This window comes from Argentina silus (genome assembly GCF_951799395.1).
Source record: "Argentina silus genome assembly, chromosome: X".
Taxonomy (NCBI): Eukaryota; Metazoa; Chordata; class Actinopteri; order Argentiniformes; family Argentinidae; genus Argentina; species Argentina silus.
In genome coordinates, this window is record NC_139653.1 from 19,874,954 (window position 1) to 19,889,471 (window position 14,518).

Genomic DNA, 14,518 nt, shown 5'->3' on the forward strand with positions numbered 1-14,518 from the left:
AAATTACTAAACAATGACTAAAAAGCATGCAATGATATTACCAATAGTTTTGTCATCTTAGATGTATCCCTAATTATAAAAAAAAGTGTGTTGTGTTAACAGGCATCCTGACCTACAGTATTAAAAGCTGGGAAAGTAACCAACATTGAGAGATCAAAGATGATAATTAGATCCAATCCAATGTCTGCAGACTGGCTAGAGAAGATAGGATTGGAGAGGCGATCCACCACTAATACCAATTAAGTATCACACAGTGACAGTGCTTCCAAGTGTTTACCATCCTATGGCTGAGAGCAATAGGCAAGCAGCATGCCATACCTTTCTATTGCAGGACTCAACAATGTATTAATTATAGCTAATACAGGGTCCCTGACTGAATCTATAAATCTACTGCAGTGTCAACTGTGCCATCTGCTGGATGGTCTAAAACACACAGTTGTCATTTGCTCATAAGTCACATAAGGTACAATCTCACAAATCTCCTTACTCAGTACAAGATAGGTTACATAAGATGTTTCACTTCACTAGTGTTCTTGGGCCACAGCTAACTTGTGAATTTTCAATATGTGATCATTGGGGTGTGATTTAACTTTTAGATTGCAAGGCCTCAGTGGTGAGTGACTTTTGTCTGAATGAGGAGAATGAGGAGTATTCAGAGGATGATTACAAGGTAGCAAAAACAGCGATATAGCTTATTGTTATTATGTCATCATGAGACACAAATGAGGTAACCCACAGTAATAGGTATGTTCCCCTCCAAATCCATGAATCTCCTGTGCTCAATCACTGTGTAACAGCACTCTGCCAAAAGCAATTCTTGGTCATCAAAGCCTATTATCCATGGATGAGTGGTGATCATTTGGTTTACCGATTATCTGTGTCTGACTCTCCCTTACCATCCTAGGGAAATATTCACTAGTATACAGTATAAACTCCTCAGGGTAAAGGAGGAGGCTGAGGGAACATCATAATTCAAACCAGACATGTAAATGTCACATTTGTAGAAAGACATAAAATAAAAAAAAGCATAGGATGAAATACGATGAAAAACAGGAATAGTAGTTTGCAGTATTGCATGCAGAATTGTATCTCTAAGCAATAAGTCAACTGACCTAATCCTACCCCAATAATAACCATCCATAAACATAGCACAGGTAGTGGAAATCAACAAGCAAATGTACTGTGTCCAACAAAACAATTTCATTCATAGATCACTTGTATTTGTAAATGTAATCAAAATGCCATGAGAAGGTCCAACACTCACTCTCCCTTTGCAAATTAACTCAGTGTAATCATAAGTAATAGTATGGTCAAATGTAATCTGAGTCTAATACTACTATGTATGAATTCACCTCTGAGATTAAAATAATGAAGGAGGATTAGACTGTGTCAGATATTCTCACAAAAATCATCAAACTATGCCAATGGTATCATGATCGTTTGCCCTATAAACACTCACCTGAACCTGTGTCAGTCAGATTGATATTATTACAATAACCAAACACAAGTGAGGATCAGTGATTCAGTGATTCTCAATGAAATCACTGACAGGGCCTCCCTGTCTACCTTTGGAGGTTTGGCTAATGGCATGTCTCCTCTCATATAATGTATTATACAACAGTGATTGTCTTTCATTAAAAAAGACAGAGTTGGCAATTGTTGTGTGATAGTGAGGTAGCATTTCATACACACAGCTTTTCCAAGTTCCTTAGTCTTACTGCCTATTAGAAAAATTAAAGGGTGTACTCTTGAAACTTGAAACTTGAAACTTGAAACTTGAAACTTGAAACTAGCCCTTTTACTTTCAGACTTGTGAAGTATGGATAAATGGCTAAGGAAACACTAGCCCCAATAATCAGATTGATTGAACTAAGACCAATTCAAATAATACATGGTGATATTTTTGGTCTATGTCAATGCTCAAACATCAAAAACACACAGTACTTTAATACCCAATCTGGCATGCAGTCAATGGATGCATAAGGTCTAGAATACATTTCTATTAGTCTCCATGCACACTCTGTAATCCTGATGTAAACCACAATGTTGTTTCCTGTTTCACTCTTGCTTGGCAGACTGCTGCATGTTTCCCTGGATATGTTTTATATTACATAAGGACAGCGATTACTTTTTGACTTTTCAACATTCTGCAATAACATCATTTTGGAGTCAATAAGATATGATTGCATAAAACACACGCACACACACACACACACACACACACACACACACACACACACACACACACACACACACACACACACACACACACACACACACACACACACACACACACACACACACACACACACACACACACACACACACACACACACACACACACACACAGAAAGCCAGAGCTTCAAGGCCTGAAGTGGCATAATTACTCACTTTCATCCAATTAAAATGAAGTAATCTCTGTGCAGCACTTCATCAATTCACTTTCATAATCTGCTTTAGGGTGTCACAGACAGCCACCAAACTGCATTAACTCTGAGTGTAGTAGTAGACTGTACTACTGTAGACCGTAGCACTAAATTCTTATATCAAACAGTGTAAAAAGTATGTAAATTAAGTTTTATAACATTGCAAAGTTACAGGTTTTTGTGAAAACTTCTGATTGAAAAGATTGATTATTGCATAAAAGCCTTTGTAAAGCCTTTGATAAGGCATTAATTGAAAGATCTGGCTAGGCAGTTGAGGATCTAACAGTAGATATAGGGATGGATGGATGGATGGATGGATAGATGGATGGATGGATGGATGGATGGATGGATGGATGGATGGATGGATGGATGGATAGATGGATGGATATGAGGACGGAGAGAGACAAAAACAGAAACACAGATCCCCTGCACCTGCCCCTCATAGCCATACCTGCTGCCAGGTCAGTAAGTCTCTCACTGAGGTAATAGTCGTTGGGGTTGAGGTAAGGCAGCTGCTCTGTCATGTACTGTTTGGGGATGAGGTACAGCACCTCAGCCACATTCCCATCCTCTATGATGGACATACGCTTGACGGAGCTCTTGCGTTTGATGCGGGCACGGTCCACTGTATGGCTGCGGCTGGAGCTACACAGCTTGCCCAGGCTATTGAGGGTGGGCATGGAAGGCATGGTGCCTGAGTCCCCCTCACCCTTCCCACAGAGCAGGGTGAAACACTGCAGATACTCCTCAGTCCTGGGATAGCGCTCAGCTCTCCACTTGCCAGATAGAACTTCAAACGTCTATTACAGAGATCTTCAATTAAAAAGTGAGACAAACATTTCAGAGCTCCTGTAAGAATGCCCGACATTTACCATCATCATGTAAAACATCCGGAGAGAGTATACGATGTTCAGTACTTCTGCTGAATATCTTCAAATGGAGATTTCTGACCAAATCCAGTGGGGATTTAACTCCTCAAGAATGGACTGTGGATGACAGCTGTTCGTTATAGGTTTCAGGTGGAGACAGCAAACAGCAGACAGAGAGCACAGAGCATAGACCACAGGTACAACAGAACACAGAGCACAGGGAAAGAAGCTTACAGTGCGAATGTCTTCAACTCAGCCTGTTCAGCAAGCTTCTTGCCTCGTGCCTTAAGCAGCTTAAAGCTGACGTAGTCTTCATGATTATCTTCTGGCTGGGGTTAGGTAGCTCGATATGAGATTGTCACAACAACTGATGGAAGTCTTCCTACCTGAAGGAAATTCTGGGACAGTGTTATGAAAAAGAGATTTGCCACTGGTAGTAATGAACTTGGATCTTTGTTTCTATTTTTCTTTGTTTTTTCAGATGTGCTCCATAGCTCATGCATGGCTAATTAAGGTTTAATTTGATTGTGACCTTTAATATATAAACACTGTTTCTAAAGCCCATCTATTACATGTCAGAGTAAATAACATTAAACAAATGCTTAGATTCTCAGTCAAGTTTGAGTAAGCTCACAGTATAGGATCAGCAAAAGACAAAAAAGAGACCATGGGAAATGAAAGTGAATATGTGAATATGGTTCTTGAAAGAAACATACCGATTTCTAGTTCTTATCTCATCGTAATAACACTCTCATTATAGAATATTACCAATGATGTCCATGTCATACCCATCTTCAAAATGTGTCACAACAAGCAAGGTCACACTGATTCGAGACAAAACGCACAATTGCATTAGGCCTAATTTAAAAATATTTCCAAATGAGACTTAAACAGCATTAAAGTGAGACCACTAGAATACTTCACATCACCTTTATGGCATCTACCTCTCAAAGCCTTGAGTACACAGCATCACTTTCAAGATGAAAACATGTCATGAGGGATGATGTGAACTGTGTTGAGCAAGAGGATTAGAAGGATAAAAACTGTGTAGCGACAGAGTCATGTTTTGAGTTAGTAATCTTGAAATCGGCTAATGTTTGGGGAAATGTGTTTACGCAAAGATTTCAAAAGGTTTATTGAAGAACTAAAGATGATACCTTCACTCACATGAACTTTCCATCATACTGTATATGCCAAATGTGGAGAGTCATCAAGCTCTTCTGGTGGGAGGATGGAGGATGAACAGGTTGAGACATTAAATTTTTTTATAAAAACATTAATTGAGCAACACCTACAGAAAACAATACATGCTGATAGGTTATGTTGAATAATATCTTCAACATAAATTCTTAAGCATATCAGTGTGTAAGCTATTAGCACAAACAGAGCAAAATCATTTCTGGTAAGACCACTTCTGCACTGAGAAAAATAAATGACTCACATCTTTCTTACACTGATATACACCATAAAGGTGTAGTGCACAATGCTAACACCTTATATTGGCACAAAAAACAAGTGTAAATCTCTACACCAGGATGCAAATGATGACAGAGCAGAAATGAATCCTAGACGTACATGGCTTGGCCTGTATTTCAAATTGAATGTGTTGCTTCTACGTCACAGCTCCATGGATACAAGATTGCTAGTGCTCAGCCGAGCCTGCTGCTACTGACATACATTTGTCATTCTTTCATCTATTTCTTTACCACAAGTGTACCTTAATTCCCCCCACATCCAACTTCAAGTGGTGGAATACGATGGATATTAAAGGATAACGCATGGTAGAGAATGTGAGCTAGAGGACACATGCAGGCTAGTGACAGAGGCTGAGTTAGAGGACAGGCTAAACTGCTGCAGTGGGGCACAGCCCTGCACATCCCTGCTCATCTAATCTGTCTGTGGATGCAGCTACACACCCAGTTATCCCAGCTCGCTCACTCACACACACACACCCCCACACACACCCACACACACACACACACACACACACACACACACACACACACACACACACACAAATAAATACACTCTTGTCAGAGACACACTCGCACAAACACACCATGACTAGACACAAAGACATTAGCTCTGCATAGACATCATGGTCACAGAAGAATAAATCTCATACATCTCTAGTCTGCCTATTTCAAACCACCTCTATGTCCTATGGTATAGACACTCCTCTCTCTTACCGTCCAGTCCAAAGCAGGAGGTGATTTTCTGAGCGTAGTTGCAAATCCCATCGTAGGGAGGCTGCTGCTTCACCGTGCTCCTCTCCCCCATCTCTACACACTCTCACACACACAGTCCCGTCCCGGCAGCTCTTTCATTCCTTCCCCTCCTCATCAATAATTCAACCTTATGCACGGACACGGACACACATACACACACACACACAGAAACACACAGAAAAGTGCTGAGACAGAGTCCTCATGTTGAGAGTGAGCAGCCCTCTCCAGTGGTCAGACCAGGAGAAGGCAGCAGATTGGGTTACTGCAGTGTGATGCCTTCCCCTTCAGCACTGAGCAGGAGCGATTATGCTGCAGTGCAACCGCTGGCCCTACCTAGAGGAAGACTGGAGCTCTGGACGAGGACCGCAGAACTTGACCTGAAGACATGGACAGGAAGGTATGGTCCCTAACCATTGCCCACTGAAACTTCTCTATAGGCCCACAGTATGGTGCACAGTGAACAACTTTAAACACAAGCACTTTATAGCCTACAGTGTCTTTAACCAATTCAGAAAAATGTCGTCCACCTCTATTGATGGATCATATGTACCACAAAAGTGAGCTTGATAAGTGCCAGAAAATCGAAAGAATAACCTTGGTCCATGCTTGCTCCCTGCTTACTCCAAATAGTGTACATGTTGTGTGCTCAGTGTGGGTTAGGAGTGGACCATAGAATGACCCTTGTGTGGGGAGAAGCTCTGGTAGGGGATGTAACACACCATAGAAACCAAAGGAAGAGGTTCAAAATACCAAAATGAAACCAAATACAATACCACACAATCAAAGTTACAGTAAAGCATATTGGGGAATTCAATTCTGGCAAAAAGGGAAAGACAATGACAACATTCTAAAGGGTGTGGTAAAAACTAGGCCTATGGATGCATATGAGGGCATATCAAAGTGGGGGTTGCTAATTTATAGAAAATGCAAACTGTAGATCACTGCCAAGGTGAAGCCTGAATACTGTAGGGAGGCTTGGGACAAAAGGGACTGCAAGGCTAACAGGACAAGGCAGATGATAAATGGACAGTTATGAGTGAGGGTGGGTGTGATGCCAAATGGAGTTTGGAATATTATGCTTTATCATGTCAAACACAAGCCCTGAGATGGAGTCCTTCATACCCTTGGCATCAAACCATTTTCTTGTGATAATATATTGTTTAAACAATATAAATATTGTTTATGTAATCTTTTGTAATAATCAATCCAGTCATTTTCAGACTCACTCAGTGTGCAGCCTCTTCCAAGGCTTCATTGATAATGATTGACTGGTTGCACAGGCATTAAGCTAAGATCAATGCTGATCACATGTTAGTACCACTGGGGGACTGTCAAACAGTTGAGACAGCTGCATCAATCCCTAATACTGTAGCACAACATATGTACTGTATATGCACTTGTGGAGATCAAAGAGGCACTACAACAGAGTCGGCTATTCCAGAAACCTTGAGAGAGTCAGGGCCAGGGTTCTATGTTGATATGCACTTTTCCTGTACAGTATATGGAGCACAACATACATTTGATGGTTTCCTCTAACAGTAACAGCTGGAGGTTGTTTATCTCCTCCCTGCCAAATCATATCCCTCAAATCCAGGACAAAACAAAGGCCCACCTGATGGTATAAACCTGTTCACTGTGAACCCTTCTCTCTGTACTGTAGATTAACAACAACTGTCTTATGACCAGCAATAAAAGACCATAAAAAACCCTGCCACCCTCAATAAAAATGTGGCAGGGTGTTGTAGCATTATTTCCAGTACACTTGTATGTGTGGTTGTTCGTTCCTCTTCAAGTGGGTGGCACTGTACTGTGGAGTCAGCTTGCCAGGTAACACTGGGAAATGTGAGTAAGACAGATGAGCATAGAGGTGAAGCAGAGCAAGCTCTAAATCAAAGTCAGTAAGCAGGCAGTTTCTCTTGGCCAATTAGGCTGATCCTTGAGAGTGATGTGTCTAAAGAGAATGTTCTACACTACACAACATACAGAGGAGTGACAAAATAATGAAAATCTATGCTGTTCATCATTGACCTTCATGATAACACACTTATTAGGACAACTGTGTTCAGTACAAGCTCCCTACCAGGTTTCACTGACTAGGAAGCTGTGTAGTAATACAGTACTTGACTAAAACAGTCAATGCACTTTGGTGCCATGCAAATGAAAAAGATACAACTGCTTGTACAGCTGCTGAGTGAAATAAAGCATAAAACAACTACTTTCTCTACACAATATTTGTTCTACAGATTATTTCAGAGTGCAGATTTGATTAAACTTCTTGGTCTTGGGGCACACAGGTTTAGGACTGTATCTGGAGCAGAGAGATGTCTGCCTCATAACCCAGCATTTAATCCTACAATCACTATCACATTGTTGTAAACCTATTAAGTAATAATGGGGGGTCTTGTACCTACATTGTATGAGGGTCCATACCAACACTACACTGTCTCAGGGACAAAAAAATAAAACTAAACAAAAAGCAAGACAATACTGTGCAAATTACAGGATATAACAATTAGCCCAAAATCATGAGATTTAATAACTGAGCCTATACAGTATCTGTGTTTGTCCGTCTCTTTTACCGGACTATTTTGTCCATATGATTTGTTTATTAATGCAAATTGTCTTAATGTTCGCAGCCTGCTCTGCGCAGCTGATGTTTCGGTTACTGATTTTATGGTATGAGCCAGCGTACAGCGTACAAAGTGCTATCATGATGTACTCCCGCGATGGACAACGAAAATACCTTCTCCAATTCATCTTTGATATTTCAAGATCATTATGAAAGATGTTTCCGTACACGAGCTGAAGGTTCTGCGAATCTGATACTCACCTCTTGCAGACATGCCCGGTAGGTAGAGCCTTTTTTCCTGCGGGAAATGTTTCAGGGGTTCCTAAAGTGTCGTATTGAATAGGGACAGCTAGGAGATGAATATGTGCCTATTTGTACTCTGGGCTTGGACGTAGAGGAATAGTCCACGCAATAGGTGCTGTGAGCTCGGAGAACACGAAAGGGCGTGTCCTGGGAAGAATAGACACTACAGTAGGTACATCCATCTGGAGCATATTTCATACTCTAGCTCACACACTCTCTATCGAAACACTCACACATACATGATTCATAGTATCATACACATGTAGGCCTATATATGAATCACTCTCTCTCTCCCACACACACACACACACACACACACACACACACACACACACACACACACACACACACACGCATTAATGTGAAACACTCTTGCTCTCACAAAACAGGGTTGGAGTTATGGTTCTTCTATATGGATTTTGCTGGGCTGTCTATAGACAGCCCAGCAAAAACAGTAACGCAACCTTGATATTAGGCTGTGGTGAGGTTGTGGCGAAGTTGGTGCTAACGTAACCTAATTACTACCCTGTGTTAACATACCGTTATGGTAGCATAACACCGCATTCTAATCGCCCGCGGCGTTCGCGAGCGTCGAAGTGAAACAGATCTCTCCCACTATAATTAGTTTGTGTGTCCTTATCCGCCGCATCCGTCAAAGGGCTCTGCGTGCATATAGGCTGTCAAGAGCGTTAACAGACGCTCTATTTCAGAGGCGCAGGCCACATAGTTCCATCCACTGTGGGGTTGTCTTGCTGTGTCATCTGAGGATCATATCAGGACCGCCTCTGTGCAGCAGTTGATGCAGGCCACAGAGTATAGGATGCATGGTTAAGGTTGGTGCCATGCTGGTGCCAACACAACAGCAAGACAACTTGTAATGCTAAATCATAAACCTGAATCAAGCTAATACTAACTGGGATCACTGAGCACTAGTTGTGACAAGTTAGCCACCCAACTTGATCAGGCGGGGCACTGATGGGGTGCCTGTGTCACCTTGTTTCGAATATGAGGGTGCGCCTAACTGAATGGTCTTCTTTCCGTCTCTTAGGGCTACATTTACCAACATTATGTAGATGGCCTGTTGTGTTACGCTATATGCTTGAAGATACTCTGTGTAGGCCTACTGGCTAAAGTGTTTGCTAGCTAAAGGCTGCAGTTCCTATCTCTATGGAAGAAATTGGTTCCAAACTCATTACTACTTAATGTCCTACATTGCCCATGTCAGTTTGGATAAATGATGCATATGACTCAATGACAGAAAACGGTTTTGTAATAGTTCATATGAATTCAGCTCCATTTGTGTTTTATATTTGGCTAGAGCATAAATTAAACTAGAAAGGAACTTTGTGAGCTTCTTATTTTGGTAGTGGAAAAGGTTTAAAGATGTTTAGATAGATAGATAGATAGATAGATAGATAGATAGATAGATAGATAGATAGATAGATAGATAGATAGATAGATAGATAGATAGATAGATAGATAGATAGATAGATAGATAGAAAGTATGAGCCTCGGGTAGTTCAGTGGAATGGGTAGAGATGGTTGGTTGAGTGGTTGAGAGTTGTAGAGTTGGTTGGTTAACGGGATTAGAGTTTTTGGAGTTGCAAAAAGCTTAACAGTTTAAACGGTTTAATAGGTATCAGAAAGCTTTCATCAGGGTTGATGAAGATTTTCTGGGTAGTTGAAAGAAAGTGAGATAAGTCAATTAGGATGGTTGGTTGATTAGATGGATGAATGGATAAATGAAAGAGAGGATGGATATATGAGAGAGGTATAGAAAGATCAAAACAATTAAGAGGTGAATCTGCATGGGTTATACTGAGTGAAGCAGTAGTAAATGATACTAGGTAATTGAATGTTTAGACAGATATAAAGATAGAATACTAGGTAGATAGTATGTTAGAAGGTCATAGATAGATAGATAGATAGATAGATAGATAGATAGATAGATAGATAGATAGATAGATAGATAGATAGATACATAGGATGAGCCTGGGGTAGTTCAGTGGAGTGGGTAGATGGTTAGTTGGTTGAGTGGTTGAGAATGGTAGAGTTGGTTGGTTAAGTAATTGAGAGTGGTTTTAGTGGGGAAGAACTGGTAGCAAAGAGAGTGCATTGTTGTCTAATCATTCTTAGAATGTGTTCTGCAGGTCTCCTGTTGTTTTCATTTAAGAGTCCTGAAAGTCCATGGCAGTTGTAGTAACAAAGCAGCTTACAGAATGTTGGCCTAAACCAACATTCCACCATGTTAACCGGATAAGAGGTTTTGGAGTTACAAAAAGCTTAATAGTTTAAAACGTTTTATACTGTAGGTATCAAAAAGATTTTATCAGAGTTAATAATTTGTTTTTGGCACATTTTACAGTTGAAATTGTGTGGTTATGTTAAAAAATGCAATTTCAAGTTTGTATAGTTTAAAAAGTTTAATGGGTATCAGAACCAAGTTAGACCTCTCTGCATGTTTTAAAGTTGGATTGGTGTGAATAGCTTAAAAGTTGTAGGAGGAGTAGCAGGTGGAAGAATTGGAATAAGAAGAAGAAGAAGAAAAAGAAGTTCCGTAAGAAACTTTGTGGGCTTGCAAAGTCTTATTTTTAGGAAAAGTTTAAAGATGGTTCAATAGATAAATAGATTTGCTGGGTAGTTGAAAGAAAGTGTGATAGTCTTATTGTGGTAGCTGATAAAGTTAGAGATGGTTTAGTTGGATGGATAAAATGTTAGATAGAGAGATAAATAGATAGATAGGATGAGCCAGGGGTACTTCAGTTGAGTGGGTAGAGAGTTGGTTAGTTGAGTGGTTGAGAGTGGTAGAGTTGGTTGGTTAACTGGATGAGAGTTTTTGGAGTTGCAAAAAGCTTAATAGTTTAAAAGGTTTAATGGGTATCAGAAAGCTTTTTGTCAGGGTTGATGATGATTTTCTAAGCAGTTGAAAAAAGTGAGATAGGTTGGTTAGGTTGGTTGATCGGATGGATGAACGGACTGATGAAAGAGAGGAAGGATAGATCAAGGGGGGAGGGAGGGAAATATCAAAACAATTTAGAGGTTATGGGTTATACTGAGTGAAGTAGTAGTGACTGGAGAAACGATTATGGCCAGGTAGTTAAAAGGTTAGATAGACATATGGTTGGAATGATTGATAGTATGTTAGAAGGTCATAGATAGAATGTCAGATAGATAGAGAGATAGGATGAGCCAGGGGTAGCTCAGTGGAGTGGGGAGAGAGTTGGTTGGTTGAGTGGTAGAGTTGGTTGGTTAACCAGATGAGAGTTTTTGGAGTTAAAAAAAGCTTATTAGTTTAAAAAGTTTAATAGGTATCAGAAAGCTTACATCAGGGTTAATGAAGATTTTCTGGGTAGTTGAAAGAAAGTGAGATAGGTTGGTTAGATTGATTGATTGGTTGGTTGGTTGGTTGGATGGATGGATGAATGGATAAATGAAACAGAGGATGGATAGATGAGAGAGTAGAGGTATAGAAAGATCAAAACAATTAAGAGGTTAAGGAGTGCGGGTCAAAGAACAATAGTTGGACTTGCTGAAGCAAGCCCACCTAATAAGTTCTCTTCATAATTAGCTGGAATGTGGCAACGTAAAATGTAGCCCATAGTTTTTACCTGGCTGGGAGGCAAAAGACGCACATTAAAAAAAAAAATATATAGCCTATATAGTATATCTCATTGATACTTTGTACTGGATACAGTGCGTCCCCCCACAAGGTTCGTCTCCAGGTAGGCTAAAGGCTGCACACTTACGTTGTTGTGACCCTTAAAAGTATTCCACTGGTATGTAATGACTACCTTTTGACAAGGTTGCCGCTACCAAAAGGAGTAGGTTGACAGATCTCAGCTTTCAGATCTCATGGTCTTTTCGCCCTGTCAAAGTTCTCAATGGTGTTCTCATCTTTAGCCCCCATTGGGCCACCCTGTATTTGCCTCCTATTTCAATATGGTGGCCAATGTGTAATAATATCATTATCAATGGTGTTATAATTGTATGAACATATTTTGAGGTTGTTTTAGGATTGTATCACCATTATCCCTCTTGTGTTTTACAGATTTATTATAGCAGGATCCCTGAAATTCAAAGATATATAGACCTAAACAAGTGGGAGCATGTTTTCCATCTACTTATTTCCTTGGAAAATGCTGACAATATGCAAAATAGTAGATTTTGATAATTTACTAAGGAAACAGGCTGGTAAGATCCATGCACCGACTTGTTTCTATTTCTGATATCCTGTTCTATGAAATGTTCCTAGGTGGTAAAACGTCATCCATAAGATGGATAATGGTGATACCATTATAAAACTATCTTAAAAGTTATTACACCATTGATAGTTGTATTATTACACTTTGGCAGCCATATTGAATTTGGGGGCAAATCAAGGGTAGCCCAAAGGCTTAATTCATGAAAAGATTTTCCTTGGCTCAAACCTGTCTAGATTTAAGGCTGGAATTAATGTTAGGACTGGAGCTAGAGTTAGGGCTTAGGCTTAGGGTAAGGGCTAGCATGTATGTGAGATTGTTTCAATATGGGGAGGGAGAGTGTTAGGCTTTATATTAGTGTGTTGCATTTCATAGTACAGTGCCCTGCGTAAGTAATGGGACAATGAAAATTTTTTCTTCTTTTGGCTCTACTCCAAAAGTTTGGATTTTAAATTAAACAATTGAATATATATATATAATATAATATAATTCAAATTAGTATTTGGTCGACAACCCTTTGCATGCAATAACTTCCTGAAGTCTACAACCCATTGACCACACCAAACGCTGGGTATATTCTCTGGTGATTCTCTGCCAGGCCTGTACTGCAGCAATATTCAGTTGATGTTTGTTGTTAGGTCTTTTTACCTAAAATCTTATCATCAGGAAATTAAATGAATGTTCAATTGGATTTAAATCTAAAGATTGACTTGGCCAGTTTTTGGCCCTGAAAAACTCCCTAGTTGCTATGGCAGTATATTTTGGGTCATTGTCACTGTCAAAGGCTTGTACTCAGACAAGATGTTTCTGTACACTTCAGAATACATTCTGATACATCATCAATTATGACAAGTTAGCCAGTTCTTGTGGCAGCTATACATGCCCAAATCATGTTTCACAGATGAGGTGGTATGCTGTAAATCTTTCTCCAACTTTCCACTTGCAATCACTCTGGTACATAATAATATCTGTCCACAAGACCTCTGCAGGCTTTTGGGTACTTTTTTTTTTAGCAAACTGTAACCTGACCAGCCTTTTTTAATTATTAGTTATTTGCACCTTTCAGTGAAGCCTCTGTAGTTTGGCTGGTGACGTATTCTGCAGATGGTAGTCTCTGACATATTCATGCCTACCTCCTGGATCTGTTCCTGATCTGTGGGACAGTTGTTTTAGGGTTTTTCTTAATTATGGTGGGCATTCTTCAGTCAGCCACTGTAGACGTTTTCCTAATCCTATCAGCCTGTTTGCGATTGCTGAGGTCACCATTAATTTTAATAATATTCCAAACTGAAGATTTTGGCAAGCCTAAGGTTTTGTCTATGTTTCTGAATGGTGTATTTTTCAGCCTAATAAAGACTTCCTTGACTTTCATTGACACCTCTTTGGTCCTCATGTTGACAGACACCAATAGCAGACTCTAAAGGCAAACACATAGCCTAGAATCAATACTAGACATTGACAGCTCTCTTATGCCTGCACAAATGATATCATGGAAGACACCTGACTTACCAGAAACACTTGTCAAGCCAATTGTCCCATTACTTTTGGTGCCCTGAAATAGATGGTGAAGCCAATATGTACACAAATACCCTCAAATAGTAATTGTTTAATTTAAAATCCAACATGCTTCACTGTTTTGATAGAGTGTATAAAATATGCTCCAGATGATCATAGCCTATCCTAGCTGACTAATCTTAAAATGTTGAATGTACAAATTCAAGTCGTTATATTTTGGTGGCAAATAAGTTCATCTTGGGGCGAAAAGTTCACATATTTACCGCAGCGGCGGCCGGTTTGTGTTATGAGGGCCTATGATGAACCGCAAAAAAACAACTTGGGTTTTGTTGAGTTGAATGCACCCCTTTCGAAGATGTGCGTTTGATAATTTCCCCCAGTGTTCGAAAATGTTACTGCTTGGCTACGG

General features: G+C 40.0%; 1 protein-coding gene across 1 annotated transcript in view; it reads right to left on the reverse strand.

Annotated features, from left to right (window-relative positions):
• Window positions 1-3,115, reverse strand: part of LOC310823510 (actin-binding LIM protein 1-like) — a gene marked incomplete at its 5' end in the record, with an annotated part of 30,996 nt that extends 27,881 nt beyond the window's left edge. Inside the window, one exon of the mRNA XM_083696382.1 lies at window positions 2,878-3,115. Within this exon, the coding sequence (XP_083552508.1) occupies window positions 2,878-3,115 (238 nt within the window). The remainder of the gene's footprint in view (window positions 1-2,877) is intronic.
• Window positions 3,116-14,518: the final 11,403 nt, after the last annotated feature.